Here is a 16,655-nt window from a genome sequence, read left to right as displayed (position 1 = left end):
GATACATTTACATATATATATATATTAAATATATATATAATAAAAACATCGATAAAAAATATCTGTCTTTCCTAACGTTGCGACCAGAAGACTACATTGTTTTGTGTGCGTTTCCATTGCTGACTGCTTCGGCGAGATTAGTTTTGTCCTTCACGGTTGATTGTTTGTGCGTTTTCCGTGACAGCCCTAGACGGGGTGGAAGTAATATCGCGATCAAACCCAATAAATGCGGGAGCAGGTACAAATACCTAATAACAAAGAAAAAAATAATGCGTTGGTCAAAAAGTCGGGTTTTATAATTAAGAACGTGTCCCTCGATTCAAAATTCGAATGTCGAAGATTACATTCCTACGATCCTAGTTAACAATGGATGGCTTACAGGTACACTTTGATGCTTGGTACAAATTCTAATAATATAAAGCTGAATGTCATGTAGGCCATTAGAATTCTCGTTATAATCAACGTTAAGACATCATAAAAAATCTTCTTTCGTTGAGATTCCAGGAACATCGGCCGGACGTAGCGACGGATCTATTGTAACAATACAGAAGATTGAAAATCAGCGGCCTGCTTTGTTCACAATACTTAATATACAGCACAATAGTTCAAATTTACTAACCGAACGTGCCGCTACAGTGAAGAACGCTCCGCTTGCGAATGTGAGATAATAGCCAGGATAAAAACCATGCCATAAAGCGGACAAGGCGTACGTATATATCACTTTGTTATGACCAGCTCGTTCGTACATGATCGATCGTAGCCATAAATTTGTGCCCTTGTTCCAGCTGTCGATGCTATCCTTAAGATTAAGCGATGTCTGAAAATAGATTAGACAATAAACTGCAAGAGTAATTTTAGATAAACATGAGTTCCATCATGTATAGTGGCAATAAGAAGACGAATTTGAGTGCCTTGTTCTTTTGTAATATTTAATCGCCAGTTATACTTAGAAATTTTAATTATGTTAGAACTTCGTAATAGCGCACAATTCGAGATTCTGAACTTAATAACGAGGTGTTGTCCCCTTTATTAAACTTCAATAAACCATTAAGGGTCTTATTGGGGGTTGCTGTTAATCTATATCCACACTTACACTACTCACGTGTGTGAGAGGAAGGAATTTATGCGCTAATTTGAAGTTCGCTATTACGAGTATACTTTTATTTATATATTGTAAACAGTACACATATCGCACCTCAAACTTAAAAACGTCGACGTTCGAAGCTAAGTCCCAGCGGGCTTTGCCTCGTTCATCATAACCGTTGAATCCAAGGCCAGAATTGTTATATATGGCATCAGCGAACAACCACGCGTGATAGTATTTGAAACGCGCGAGCATAGTCGTCAGCATTAAGTACAATATTTTGTAAAATATACTTGTGTTCTCCAGGAATTCGTCATCTAAAAGAAAAATATATAATTACGGCGATATGTATTGTACGTGGCAAGATTGAAAATAAAGGATTCAAACAAACCTTTTACATACTGTATCGGGAAGATCGGGATAAATGTGATGAATATAATGGCGCATACTAAACTTGCCGCGACTTTCTTCACAACGACCAGAGTCGGTGACGGCTCCAGAATAATCTCCTTCTCTTGGCTATTTTTGTCATAGAATCCCTAAAACAATTGTTATTAAAGTAAATGTTTTTTAAATTTATATTATTATATATAAATAGCAACTGTTTGCTAAATTGACAACTCTATAGTTTACACAACATTACATTATAAAATAATCAATTTTTATCTTAGGATAAAAGATATCAGTTCTAAAAGAATTTTAATAGGCATTTTAAGGTCTTATATCAGTATCCTTACGGTTAAAGATTTAGCACCAGGCAAGTGATGTCCATGTATGAAATCGACATAATCACGGTAGAATATTACTGGACCAGCCATTAAGGCTTGAAAGTGAAAGATGTAGCTAAAGTATTCCAAAGTAGTTGGCATCTTCCTGTAAAGTTAACATTAAAAGAATATTTTTTGTGGTAACATACACAATAAAAAACTGAGTATTCCTCCGTTTGCGTCGTTTTATCAATAATTCATTTGTATTAATAAATTTTTTCAGATTAAAATTTAAATATCATCTTCTGTTCTAAAAGCGTATTAACTATTATATACAAATATATTACGATTTTAGATATAAATGTATAAACAGGTTTATAAGTAAAAATACATTTTACTAATAAATACGATTTATAACACTTTGATGGCCGCTGTCACGTACACATGATTTCGTTAGGCAACAATCGGTGTCACATGACGCGATTTCACGGTTCTTAATGTCTATATTTTAAATTCATATTTCAATTCTTTTTTTTTTGTTTTATGATTACATTCTTAATGTTTTATAATTGTTTTGGACGGTATTTTTAGAAATTTTTCATGCTTTACTTTAATCAGTCTGAAATAATATTTTATTATATTCAAATCGCTTATTTTTAACTTTTAATAATTTATATTTTATATTTGTAAAATATTCTAAAAAAATATTCTGGGAAAAGTGCTGGTGGCAGGTCCAAATATTCGCGTAAATATGCGGTCATCAAAGTGATAAGTAATGATTTTAACATCATAAAATAATTATCAGGACTGTTCATTATGTTCAATTGATATTTCTTAATATCTTAATATGCTCAATATAAATAACAACGCGCACGGGGCAGGGGGTTTCACCTTTGCCGACCGTAAAATTAGCCCATTTTTATGAATTTTTTTTACAGAAAAACGCGGGTTTTTGCATGAAATTATGTAATATTTAAACAGCAAAAAAAATTTTTAATTAGATAAAGATATATTTTAATGCCTCCAAATGGTAATTGAATTAGGAGTCATCCGCAAAACACGTCCCCATGACAGAAGTAATACAGCCTCTGTAAATCATGTGAAATCGAAATTTGTTCCATTTTTATTAATGTCGTTATGGCATGAACTAACATTATGTCAATTGTCTGAAATTTATAAAAATGCTGGCATTTAAAAAAAAATTTATTTTTTTTCCTTAAAAATTGGATACTTTTTCGTTAATAACAAATCGCGAATATTTGTTGTAAAATCATAATTCTAATTTATGCGCAAAAATATTAGGATCAAGAGGAAAAAAGGATCAAGTCGATATCTTAATTCATTTTTTAGTTATCAGTTCCGTCAGCTCGAAAAACATAGTTTCGAGAAAAACGCATTTAAAGTTTTAGTTTGATTTTTTTCATATATAACAAAAGTTTCAGTGCACTTACGGTTATTTTGCAATACCAGGATCATATAATAATCCTTCCTCCTCTTCATAAAATTCGTTTTCCGCCAATCTCTCCAATTGCTGAGCTGTTCTGGTTTCATTTGATTCTGACGTGCGACAATTTGCCTTACTCACGCGCTGTCCTTCTTTTTTGTCGGCAAATATCTTTTTGTCTAAAACGAATCCCTAGGATGTTCATTATTCTTAATAAGCTTACAAAACCGTCGTTAAAAGTGCATGTTGTAAAAAATGTTGCAATAGATATAAGTTTTGCTTAAAAAAATGTGTTTCGACGCGTAGTGCCAGAAAACTTCGTCGTAACTTTCGTTTGTGTATGTCCTCCGAAACATCATATTAACAAATTATCGTCAGAAAGATTCTCATAAGTGGCAGATTGTACTTCAGAAGTCAGAGGTGGATCGTGAGATTATGAGATAATCCTGAAGTGTGCCATTAGCCTCCGCAATACGCAATACGTCGTATTGCTAATCCGTAATAGTCTTTAATTAATTTATTAGTTAATTTTTTCTTCCTTTTCCACCAATACCTCTGTGCGATTTTTGGCATTTCTCAATCTGCTTCCCATGTGCTTTTGAACGTGTCAAATGCATTCTTTTTTTTTACCGATAATTCATCTCTGTATGGGTTTTTATTGAGTAAACTTTTGAAAGTCTTGCTATCTCCGTCACCTATATAATTCTCGTATTTAACGCTATGTAAATCTTGAGAACGTTGGAACATTTCAATAATGCCATTAACTTTCATTTTTTCGATGCTTCCTGAGTGATTGATGGTGCACTCTTTTTCGTGTTCTTCTTGCCATAATAACTTTTCTATAGAATCATCATTTTCTCGAAGTGAACAAAAGCTAGATTTGATTACAACATCCAGTACCTTGTTTGTATACTTTCCAATCAGTGTAATGATGCCAAATAAGGATGAAGAGCCTCTTTTATTCCATGTACCATTATCAGATACAGATAAATGTAAAGACCCATTTCCTGCTTTTGCGTTTTCTTCGATTTCTTGTTTTTTGCAACGTTTTTTATACTGAGATTTTATACTGAGCACAGCTTGTGCAACTGTGTAAATATTATCCACAGTAGAATAATACATATGCATAGTAAAATCGGTACATAAATCCATGAGACCACAGAATATATTTAAGCCACATAATCTAATGCCCAAAACACGCATCACAAATACCATGCGTTGATTAATCTCAAATGATCGATTATTACTAAGAGGGCAAGAAGGAATGGTTTCTGTTCTGTAACTACATTCGATGACCAATTAAAATCCTAAACCCATTTCCAGTCTTACTAGAACTTCCTTTTTGCAATCTTTGCACACCAGTATTTCAGTTAATTTAGCAAAAATCGATAAAAAATTAATAAAACAATAATTTTGCAACATATCCACTTGCATATCACTATTATTAGATTCTTTCAATTTTTTTGCCGATGTATTGGCAAACTCTGTTTCAAATTCGCTTGAATATCGATTCCCATGAAAATATCGTTTCTTTCCTTTATGTCCAGGTCGATTATTACTATCGGGAAATTTCTTTTCACGGAACACTTTGAAACATACGTAATCGGCGATAAAGAACGAGATTCGAACAGTCCTAACCATTTTCTACCTGCTCCTAGTATGTAAGTCTTTTTGTGGACCAATAGGAACTCTCAAAGAATAAATTATATCATCTATCGGTTTTTTCTGAAATGTGACCTAAATAGCATTTACAAGAGCTGCTGCACTAATAAGCGCTTGGAGGCTCCGTGCGTATTTGAGCTCGTGGCTCCGTTAATATTGCGAATTTAAAAAATCCTTTTACAGGAATATTTTACACACATGTAGGAATAAAAATAAGCAAAAAAATTGATTTTTTGACGCTTGCAAAGGTGAAACCCCCTTTATAAAAACACATGCACTCACTGTACAGCCTGATGACGCTGCATTGGTGTTAACTCCTCTTCGCGTCGCGTTAGCCCATCGTGAATACTGAACGCTAGACTAGTTACTTTTTGCGTTATAACCATGAGAGGCCCTGAAAAGAATATTCATATATGTTACAAAAGCGGTGTATGAGAATAATGATTGACGATGAGACTTATCGCTTTATCGCCGAAACACTTGCGAACGAGACGTATTGGCGTGTGCATAATAGCGAGACATAATAAACGCTCAATATCATACACATACTGCTCAATAATCAATATCATACTGAATGTGACTATAAAACATCGTTCGTAAAAAATAAGGAAAGTAGACTTATAGGGTGATGAATACGAAGGATTTAAGCGCACAAAATTGATATCGAAAATGACATGTGTCTACTTAGAAGAGTCTAAATAAACAAATGCGTCATATTCAAAGCGTGAAACTTACATAATCGCAGGCAGTAAGAAGTGACAACATCGCGAAGATGTTATTATTACTTTAATAACACGGTCATGCTTATGAGAGCGTAAAATGCTACTGCATCGCATTGCATTTAAAAACATTTCTGAATATAAATACAAAAGCATAGATGTAATTATAAAAAAAGTTGTAGAAAAAATATCTATAGCTTTTCTTCTAAAATTATTAACTTCTTAATTACGCACGCACGCACGCACACACACAGGGTGTCTCACAATTATCATACAATACTTTCATAACGTATCCTATGAGGTAAATCATAGAGGTAAAATAAAAAATTCTAATATGAAAATGTCGAGGTTACAATAGTTTTTGAATTATAATTGATCAAATATAATTCAATAACTATTATATCGACATTTTTGTTAAGATTTCGACTTAGAATGTTCCAAAGACCTCACAAATAATAATAGGGGATATAAAAGTAAAATAATTTTACTTTTATATCCCCTATTATTAGCATTTAAAGAGTAGCTTATAATTAAAAAAATTATTCAATAAATAAGAGTCTAAGAGTCGAAGTTGGATCTTAGGTGCTTCAATAATTTTCATGTTAATTTATATACGTAGTCATTATGTATGTCATCATATATGTAGTCATTTGAACTGTGCGCCGAATTGGTTTTTCGAAGTTAGAAACGTAACTGAACTACTATAGTAATATCACAAATTAAATTGACAAGCAATTTAATAATTTAATACTTAATCAGGTATTCTATAAGAGATGTTAATGTGCTGAAAATCTATGAATAAATTTATTGCGAAAAATATTATCTCGGCCGGGAGTGGAATGCGGATCTCAAAAAATTATTGTAACCTTGACATTTTCGTATTACGAAAAAAATTTTTATCCTATCTCTAGAATATGCTGTGAAAGTGTCGTACAATGGTGTATGGTACGAGTGGTGTGTGTGTGTGTGTGTGTGTGTGTGTGTGTGTGTGTAAAATGTATATATTTAATTAAAATAAGGAATGCTTTTATGCAACGGAAATTATATGAGCTATCTTCTTCAAATAAGCCGAGTGAAATCATGAGTTGAACGTACCAGTGATGTCGAGCGTGTACGAGCCATAATCGTAGATCTGCCGGTGAAAGTGAATGCACGATAAATAGATTAACGCAATTGCGAGGACAACCCTGAAACACATTCAGATGCACATGTCAAGTTCGTGCGGCCATCGTCTTTACTCGCGTGATTTTGCTCGCCAGCTCAAATGTGGTTAATTCGATAATAAGCACGCGATTCATTACGTCATAAATGCAAACGGTCGCGTTAAGTGCACTTTACACTGCGAATAGATGAATCATTGTTATCAATAATATGCGCACAATCTTTCCTTGTTAGTTTGGGAGAGGAAGAAGGCCTGATATATCACAATGATAATTGTCTCAGGATGAATTATGCTAAGAATGTATTACTTGATAAAGCGCACAAAGCTGATTATCCGACATATTATAAGAAAGAGAATAGCTATTACATTTAATAGAAGTTGCCATGATTGGCTAGAATATTGATATATACAGTATTTTTAATGCATACTAAAGATATATTTACAATTTATACTCATCTCACCTCTGCATATTGTGGGGATTTTGTATGCGCATCGCTACGTAACATAATGCAGGAAGAATAGCAAGATGGATTGCTTGCCTGAAAAAAAACATTGATAAATGAATTCTTCTGTCAAAATAAATATATATACCGATACTTGATAGCACGCTGACAAAACAGTTGCAACTAAAGAATTAATCTTGAATGATAAATAACTTAAAATGGAGTTTTTATGTATCAAATGCTTACCAATACTTTGTGTTAACTCCTTGTCAACATCGAATTGACACAAGGTGAAGATCTCATAAAATCTCAGAAAATATTATATAAAAATATTATAATTTAACTACTCTAATTCTAATCATATTGTTTGTCTAACTGATCTAACACTAAACTAAATATTATTTAGGCAAGCAATAGAGGAAAAAAATTATAAATTGGAATTTCTTTAAATAGCACATATTTCGAGTTACAACCATTTTGCAACAAGCAAAGATTCACATACATTACTTTTACATGAATGGATAGAATGTAAGCTTACCTGCCAAAGCAAAAATATCCAAGAGCAAGGCCGATAGTAAGGCCATAAACATGTTTGGCAGCGGGGGTAGTAGCGATGGGGCTCAGAGATGATCTTAATAATGTAGCTAATATGAGGGCTGTGAATTGCGTCAAGACAAAATTTACCTGTACAAACAGAAGAAACAGATTCATTAAAATCTATTTTTATAAATCAGAGCTCTCGCTTAATCCATTTATCATATAATTTATAATATAATAAACAGAAGTGCAAATTTTATTAGTTTGAATCGCGTCCATTGTAATACTACTGAATTACATATATGTCTTGTATGCAAAAAATACCAAGTGCAAGATATTTGTATTTGTTTTGAGAGGTGTTTATTATTTTTTTTGCACATCATAAGAAGACACTTTCGAAGAAATGTCTCTTAAGCTCCTTTCAAATGCTCCTTTTTTTATTTCCTAACGATATATACTTAACGTAGGTACTAGATTCATTTGACTTCGCAAACAACGCCGAGATACGCGAATGATGAGGTCATTGATCTTTGCATCAGTGGTTACTGAACTCACCGTATTAAATTGGAACAAATATTTCCAGTGTATTTTGCGATTCACAGTAAATTTATTTGCAAAATCAGGTACGTTATTCTTTCTTTTCTAATGGAAACTAATAACTAGTTTTATTATTTTTTTATGAGAATATGGAACGTAAATTTTAATTTAAATTAATGAAATCTATATGAAATTGAAAGAAGTAGAAAATGAATAGAACTTTGTAAATTTTTTGAAAATTTCATAATTTTAAGTTTCCTATGTGATTCTTTTTATGTAGTTCTTCTAAAACGTTGTATGATAAAGTTAAAATAATAAATTAAAATTGGTGCATATATATATATGTATGTGTGCATGTAAAACTTAAGATCATAAAAAAAGGTACATTGTTGGCCATTAAAATTGTAAAAAAGACTGACATATCAAAATGATATTTATGTAGCAGATATCTTTGACACATGAAATATTTAGAAACTACAAACGTTTTTTTCGTTGTTATATAATTTAAATGACCAGTAATATATATCGTAAAAAGTCGTAAAAAAAATTATGTATCTAAATAACATGTATCTTACAAAGAAATTATCATTAAATATATTATAACAGTGAACACAAATTATTGACAATTTGTATTCATCAGTACATATAATGAAGTCATTGATAAAGCCATTGAAAAATCAACATTAGGTTTATTCTTTAAGGTTTATTCTTTCAAAAGACTTTTAAATACTTCTTGTTGATACAAATAGAAATTATATAAATAGAAATAAATAAAAATTTTAAATGTCGATACGTGGTCAAAGTTTAAAAATAATAATAAAGTCAAAAGGCATACACCACGAGCGCTCGATGTCGTCAGCGAGACCTCTTTCGAAGTCAATACAATCACATTCAATTAATAAGTGAATAAATTAATATAAACGTTTCGACCTACTGATGATGACCCAATTAGTAGGTCGAAACGTTTATATTAATTTATTCACTTATTAATTGAATGTGATTGTATTGACTTCGAAAGAGGTCTTGCTGACGACATCGAGCGCTCGTGGTGTATGCCTTTTGACTTTATTATTATTTTTAAATAAAAATTATTCTCCCATTCACTTTTTTTCTAATCATGTTTTTATTTTTAAGTACATATCTATTTAAATAACTGATCCCGTTTTCTGCTAGTAGGACGCACCGCTAAGAATAGCACGATAAGGATTTCGCTAAAAATAGAGAAGGTAGTGGCGCGCACGTCGATCATTCTCTAAAGAGTGCATCGTAAAATCCGACCGCTTGTTATGAGTTTGTTACAATTTAATTTGGTATTGCTACCGTTTTCTTGTAGCAAAAAGATAATATAATTCCACCGTCTATTCTTACTTACGACCTTTGATGATGTGAGACGATTCGTAAAAGCTATGCAACACAATGTAATAAATCTCTTCATTACCTGTTGCGTCTGCTTAAAATACTATATTTAATGACGAATTTAGCTCGATATTCATAATTGATCCTTATATTTAAGACTGTCTTAAATACAGTCTTAAGATGTCATAATCACAAGTTGTATTAGTATTTTTAAGACATTTACTTAAGACGGTCTTAAAATAAGAATAGACTATCAATTCCGGTCTTAGACTTCTTTCGCCTTTAATAAATTATAACAAGTGAAGAACATAATATTATAAATAGCAATAGGTTAAGAAATATATTTTTATATAGAGAGAGAGAACTGATCGCTTTCTCACATTATAAAAAGTTGTAAAAGTCATGGTTAATCCTCAATCATTAAGGATGTATCCGAGTTATTCCAAAAATAGTACCAAATTGATGAAACTTCGGGAAACTCTTCCTTTTTTATCTGTAATATACTAAAAAAAATTTCAAGTAGATTCACTAAACCGATAGAAAGTAATTATTATTTTAATTATGATGATTATAAAAATTTAATATTAGTACTGGCCAATTAATAACTTATTTAAAAAAAAAGTATTAAAAATATTATTAATAATATTTTTAATACTAAAAATAAGTGATTAATTGACCAGTATTAGTATTAAAGTTCTATAAGAGATGTTTTCTTATGGGAAACACAACTTTGTTGAATGTAATTAGTAATAAAAGTATTGAAGAAATAGTACCAAAATCTATTTTTCGGTAATTTTACAGGTAACTGCGTTACTTCTTTTTGGTAACTGTAATGGTAACGTAGTTACAGTTTTTTTGGTAACGGTAACGAATTTTACAGTTACTTTTATCGTTACTTTGTACAATTGGATACGGTTTGATTGGACACAATTGGACATGGTTTGATTGGACACAAGCTACTCAGCATTTAAGTCTAGAAAGTCCCTAAGCACTTGCTGTGATTGGTGATCGTCGATTTTAAAAGAGTAACGGAAAAATTACGAAAAGTTACTTTCTTAATAATGGTAACTTACTTTTAAAAATCGGTAAATAATAACGGTAACGTGTTACTTTTAAAAAGTAACTTTCTATTCGCTAACCATAATGATTGCGATATTTAATAATAAATGTCTAAATATTGCGCTCCGATATCTGCATTGATTCTCATTGGTCATTTTTATTTCTTTTTTTTATTGATTCGTTATTAGAGCCTTTATTATTTTAATGATTGTTTATCTGTAATCTTACATCGCAAGATAATTATCTTAAATCGAATGATATTTCTTTTTATTTTCTCAGGATCTGTATCAGTTGTTTATCTCTTTTATCATATTTTATCTCGTATTTTACGTATCTCAAATGCGTCAGATCCGTTTAATAAGTATAAAAAAAAAACTATAAGTACCTCTTGAACAAATATAAATATCGTACTTATATATAAATCTATTATTTTCTATATTTCGTTCCCGAAGCTTGAATTCCCCTTCAATTCTTTCCTCAATTTTAAGCTTATTGTCGACATTAATAAATAGATTTTAAAAAACGATATATATATATATATACTTATGAAAGTTGTGTTCGTAACATTCTGTTTTGATTGAACATATTTTTATAGTTTATTTATTTTATTTGTTATTTTATTGTTAGAAATTAAAATTTTAAAAATAATAACGAAAACTTCTAAATGTATTTTTTAAGTACTTTAAGTACTCAAAATAACTTGTACAAAGTTTCATTGCAATTCACTAGTTAGTTACAAAAATTTAGAACAAATATTTTGTTTATTTACTGGACAGCTAATTTCTGCATCGTAATGTAACTTTACACAAATAATCTTGAATACATAAAATATTTATATTAAAAATTGAGATTTTTGTTATTTATTTTATAATACATTTCCATATATTTTTTTATCTAGAACAGATTAAGAAATATTTCTTATTGTGTGAAATAACTTATGATCCAGATGACAAACTCATTAAAAAAATATTGTATTACTTTTAAATGTGATTTAGAATAATTTTTAATATATAATTTTTACATAATTTTTTTTTATTATTTTGAAAGATCTATCAAACAACCTTAATAAAGAAGGTTTGACACTGCTATAAAGAGAATACTAACGCCACTATATTTTTCGCAATGTCCCACTTCAATAAAGATCAGACGCATTTTATTCGATCGCGCTTCAATAAGCTTAAATTGATAGTTTAGAGGTGCGGTCGTCCAATTTGCTCAAGGTAAAATTTTATTAGCAAAATCGAAATATATAATCCAGTTTTATTCGCAATAGTCTTATCATCACGTAAACTAATATCTTTGCCTATTTGTGCCATGCATTCTTTTATCATATTATGTATTCTGTCTTCGTTTCCTTGCGTTCTTCTTCTTTTTATGCATGCCCCTCTCCTTTGCGCTTGCCTTTTCAAGATAATGCTTACAATTTTTTTAAAAGAAGCTTTCATATCGGCATCGCAACGACGAAATAATCAGGGACTTTTTTAAATAAACAACAAGCAATTTCAAACAAAACTGCCCATAGACTTATTTCTTATTCCAAAACGATGAAATATTCATAGCCGTCCAATATTTCCAATGTAATATTATTAAAGCAGTCCCGTAGAATGACGTAGAATGACGTTCGCAAATTTGCAAATGCCTTGCCATAAAATTGCACCAATTTTAGTACGCTTAAGACGTATATTATTTAGAGATAACTCGTACGTTGTAACTCATTGTTAGAACGGTTCGAGTTCGGAGCGAATATAACAAATTCTGAATTTTTAATGTAATTGTCGATTCATTTAGCTTTATCATGTCGATAAAGCATTAATTATTCTGACACATTAAGAAATAATACTTAATTTACTACTAATAGTAACTCAATCATTAATACTTTTTGAATAAAATATTTTGTCCTGAACTTACATATAAGTTTTAAAATAAACTTTCCGTACAATCTAATAGTAATTATTAATATAGTAAATCATTAACAGTAATCATTGATACTAAATCATTAAAAACTAAGTTACTATTAATATAATTTTTTTTACAAAAATTTTGTTTATAGAAATTAAATATTAATTAGCAATTTATTAATAAAGAATATAATAGATCGTATATTTCACAAAATTATTTTACCTAAAAAGATGTATAAACAATTAAAATATATTGTTATCTCAATAAAATAAGTGAAAATGAAAAATTGTATTATTTGGAAACATCAAAAGTATTCATACAATCTGTTCTCTCTTATTTCAAGATTACAGTATTAGAGCGATTTGAGTAATGTTTGAAGATGTTATACAACTCTATAAGTGGTTTATAATATCTTAAAATTGTACTCAAGACGATTACAAATACAAGAATACGAACTATGAAAATCACGAACAAGGTCTTTTGTTTATATTAGGACAGAACGTATTTATTGTTCATATATTGTTAATTAATGTTTATCTTCTACAATATTTTTAAATAAAAATCTCTATATGAATATTTTTTGCATTTATTATACATATTCAGTTTTGTAAAACAGATAATTAATGCTTTATTTGGAAGATTAGATTATGAATGATAAATGATAATTAGAAAATTTGCAGGAAGTAATTCTGTCGGTTAAATTAACCACCGATTAAGTTAATCGGAGTTTGATTGAAGCCACCTATAGTATTTTAAGTGAACAACAGTTCATTTGTTATTGTTTTAGCGATAAACTCTCTCAATCAATTTATCTTTGAGCGTTAAATCGCTCGATCAAGGCTGAGTTGTTCCACTCTTAGATAAACTTCAGCTCACTGTCTTACTCTCTTATGCTTTTACTCTTTTGTTTATACTGCAGGTAAATTACCACATAGTTTATCCGAAGATGAGATAATCAGTCCCAAATAGTTTCGAAAATAGTTTTTTTAAATCGATGCACTTAGACGAGGTGCGATTGAATTTGACCGCTAAAATTTGATATCAAGGCGTTCGAGTATAGAAAAATCCGAAAGAGAAAAGCGTGTAATTCGAATAACAGGAATATTCGCGGTTTGTCTTGAATCTCAACAATAAGGGTGTTACAGAACGGAATATATGCGCGTCGTGAGTCGTGACGAACGCATTTTCCGATCTTGACGCTTACGTCATCGACAACTGAGATGTACGACGTAATTTTATATAAACGTGTTGTGTTAAATTAGAAAAGAAATATATCTTTTTACGAGGTGTGTTTCTTTATAGCTAGGAAGCGATCATGTAACTTTTTTCTTAGAGCGGAAAAAGTAAACAATTTCTCCATTACTTTCAATAATAATTTTCACGTTTCCTCTTATACGTTTTCTTAGGGAAAAAGTTACACGATCTTGAACTAGTATACACTCCTTAGGTTTGTTTTATTATTCCTGTACTTTTCACTCTCTAGAACTTTCCTTCTCGCTTTCGCGGGATTTTAAACATATATTCACTTCACATACCTACGTATTTATATTAACTTCAAGTACAAATAGTTCGTTCTTATTTTAAAATCTTAAGTAATGTCTTAAGATGTTAATAGGACTCTCTGATTGATTCATAACATCTTAAGACTGTACTTAAAATAGTTTTAAATATAAGAACTGATTATGAATGGCTTTTTGTATTAAAATGCCTATTTCTACTAACATAGATTAATTTTAATCTCGATTTAACTTATTTTCTAATTTTGAACTAGAAAAAGATAAAAAATAAGTTAAATCGAGATTAAAGTTAATCTATGTTAGTAGAAACGGACAAAAGTAAAATAGATATACATTTGAAACTTGGCGAAGAAAAGTTTTAAAATGCAGTCTAAACAGCAATAAAAAAAAACAGATCTCATACGAATTGCTTTCGTCTTTTCTTCCCGCACACACAGTAAAGGAATAACATATTTTATATAATTCACAATTTAAGAAGAGAATCTAAAAAAGAAAATGTAAAGAGAATCTTACACTGTTAAAAATTTCATTTTGACATTAAATTTAATATATTTATAACTGAAAAGTATATTTGTTTACACGTACATGTGAAATTTAATGTATTTTTAACAAATTTAATATACACGTTCCTTACATTTAAGTAACTTACTACTGTAATTTAATTTTCAGTTAAAGCATTCATTATTTTTAATTTCGTTCACAACCACAAGCTTTATTTACACGTAAAGGAAGCATTTCTAACAATGTATAGTTCAAACTTTGCTACGCGCAAATTTAAAATGCAAATATCAAACTAGATTAAAAATTCATAATTAGACGAAGAATTACGGCATGAAAAAAAAAAAAAAAACACTCGTACGATCATAACGTATCGAAAGCCATTACGCAATTAATCTTACTTGAGGAGAAAATTTAACTGCATTATAAATATAAAATACGGTTTATTTATCGCTACAAGTGTTCCGGAACATTTGATTACCAAATTAGAAGATCGAATTTTACTAATTGATCAATTAAAGACTATTTCAAAGTTCAAAAAATTTGTATTTGCGAATCAAATTGTAAAACTATCAATTATCAATCAAATTAACGCAACTCGCAAAAACGTACCGAGTAAGCCATAAAATTTTTCTTCAATTGCAATCATCCAGTTACAATTACTATGAATTTTTTTCGAATATAAATCTCTCATAAGTATATGTAATTTGTTATAAAATGCTCTGTTACTCATTTTTTATTCTCATCTCATTTCCATGCAAATTATCGGACTGAAAACATGATCGAGGCGCGACAACGATCGAGAGGTGGGTCGCGTTCCAATATAAATCGATCAAGTACGAATTTTTAATTCGCTTTCGCAAAATGTATAACGGGGAAAGGCACGACGGAAGGATCGATATCACCCCTGTTATCACCCAGGAATCTGCCGGAGGACAGCGGCACCGGCGAGTGTGCGGCCGGCCGCTCCTCTCTCGTAGACGACGTTCGCGTCTCACCTGGTCGATCGGTAATCCGACGAGGTCCGCGAGCCAGGAGAAGGTGCGGAAACCGTCGTAATAATCGTGGTCCACGGCCATTGTCACGCCGAGAGTTGGTTCTGTTGTGTCTCCAATGTCGTGGGGCGCGCGAGGTCCGGTCGTCACGGACCGAGCGGCGAGCGGCGAGGACGTCGAGGAGGTGGAGACGAGCAGCAGCTTTCAATAACTTTCAGTCTTCAGGGAACGTTTCGCCGTGCCGGTTTGCGCGTCTGACGCGCGAACGCGACGTACACCTACAGACGGGCGACTGCGAACTAAGTGAAATCTGAAAATGAACAACACGCAGCCGACTCTTCGTAAATCGTAGTTCACTACCGGCATTCAGACAGAGGCGCTCAGCCGCTCATACTCATATAGCGCGTCACGCCGGTCACGCGGTTCCCGCCGACCAATCGGCTGCGAGCGAGTCCACGCCACGTTTTTTTTTTTATTACTGCATTGAATTGTACTCATCGCACTACTTTTTCTCTCGCTTTCGCAAAATATCAAACACATAAGTTGTTAGCGGTCATGATTCAATTATTGAATGAAATAACAAAAATTTTTATAGCTTTTAATAATATGTACACCAAATAAATTTATCTTACTAAATTTTTATAAACGAATTTATTTAGTCATAAATATCATTGAGTTTAATATTTAAAAATTTTATTTCGTTCAATAATTGGATCTTGTCCATTAACTAGTTCACATATTTATCTTACTTATTTCAATTTAAGTATGTATGTACAAAAGAGTGCATTATTAATTAAGCTATAAAAATAGACGTAATATAAAATGTGTTTGTACTTACGTAATTATAGATCTGTGACGTAGAGACAGCAGAGGTAGAAATGAGCTTTTGAAGAATTTATCAAAATCTCAATCGCGTGACTGATCACAATTTATTATCGATAATGTGACAGTTTGAACGCACGCGCAGCTAATGCCATTTTCCATTTTTTCTCTTTTCTACAGGGTGTCCCAAACTTTTTAACACTGCTTGTAGATA

The 16,655-nt window shown here is 31.2% G+C and overlaps 1 protein-coding gene across 2 annotated transcripts; it reads right to left on the bottom strand.

Moving 5' to 3' along the window:
- Positions 1-52: 52 nt before the first annotated feature.
- On the bottom strand, positions 53-16,553 carry oys (lysophospholipid acyltransferase 6). Of its 2 annotated transcripts, none has more exons than XM_018462234.1 (12): positions 16,454-16,553; positions 15,623-15,897; positions 7,760-7,905; positions 7,240-7,317; positions 6,712-6,803; positions 5,180-5,291; positions 1,822-1,957; positions 1,476-1,623; positions 1,196-1,401; positions 620-817; positions 380-531; positions 53-248 (listed from the first exon to the last, which is right to left on the bottom strand). In XM_018462234.1, the coding sequence occupies exons 2-12, from the start codon at positions 15,701-15,703 to the stop codon at positions 92-94; spliced, it is 1,506 nt and encodes a 501-aa protein (XP_018317736.1). In that variant the 5' UTR covers positions 15,704-15,897; positions 16,454-16,553; the 3' UTR covers positions 53-91. The 2 variants fall into 2 exon arrangements, with proteins under 2 accessions (XP_018317736.1, XP_018317735.1); XM_018462233.1 differs by having other exon boundaries at positions 15,623-15,929; positions 16,458-16,551.
- Positions 16,554-16,655: the final 102 nt, after the last annotated feature.

The sequence above is a fragment of the Mycetomoellerius zeteki genome, unplaced genomic scaffold (assembly GCF_001594055.1).
Source record: "Mycetomoellerius zeteki isolate Tzet28-1 unplaced genomic scaffold, Tzet1.0 scaffold135, whole genome shotgun sequence".
NCBI classification, from domain to species: domain Eukaryota; kingdom Metazoa; phylum Arthropoda; class Insecta; order Hymenoptera; family Formicidae; genus Mycetomoellerius; species Mycetomoellerius zeteki.
This window is presented reverse-complemented; position numbering and strand designations above follow the sequence as displayed.

Coding starts and splice junctions, on each gene's coding strand:
- oys (XM_018462234.1), bottom strand. CDS start 15,703: ATGGCCGTGGACCACGATTATTACGACGGTTTCCGCACCTTCTCCTGG. Junction 6,804..7,239: donor AATCCCCACAATATGCAGAG/GTGAGATGAGTA, acceptor AATGTGTTTCAG/GGTTGTCCTCGCAATTGCGT. Junction 818..1,195: donor TCGACGTTTTTAAGTTTGAG/GTGCGATATGTG, acceptor ATCTATTTTCAG/ACATCGCTTAATCTTAAGGA.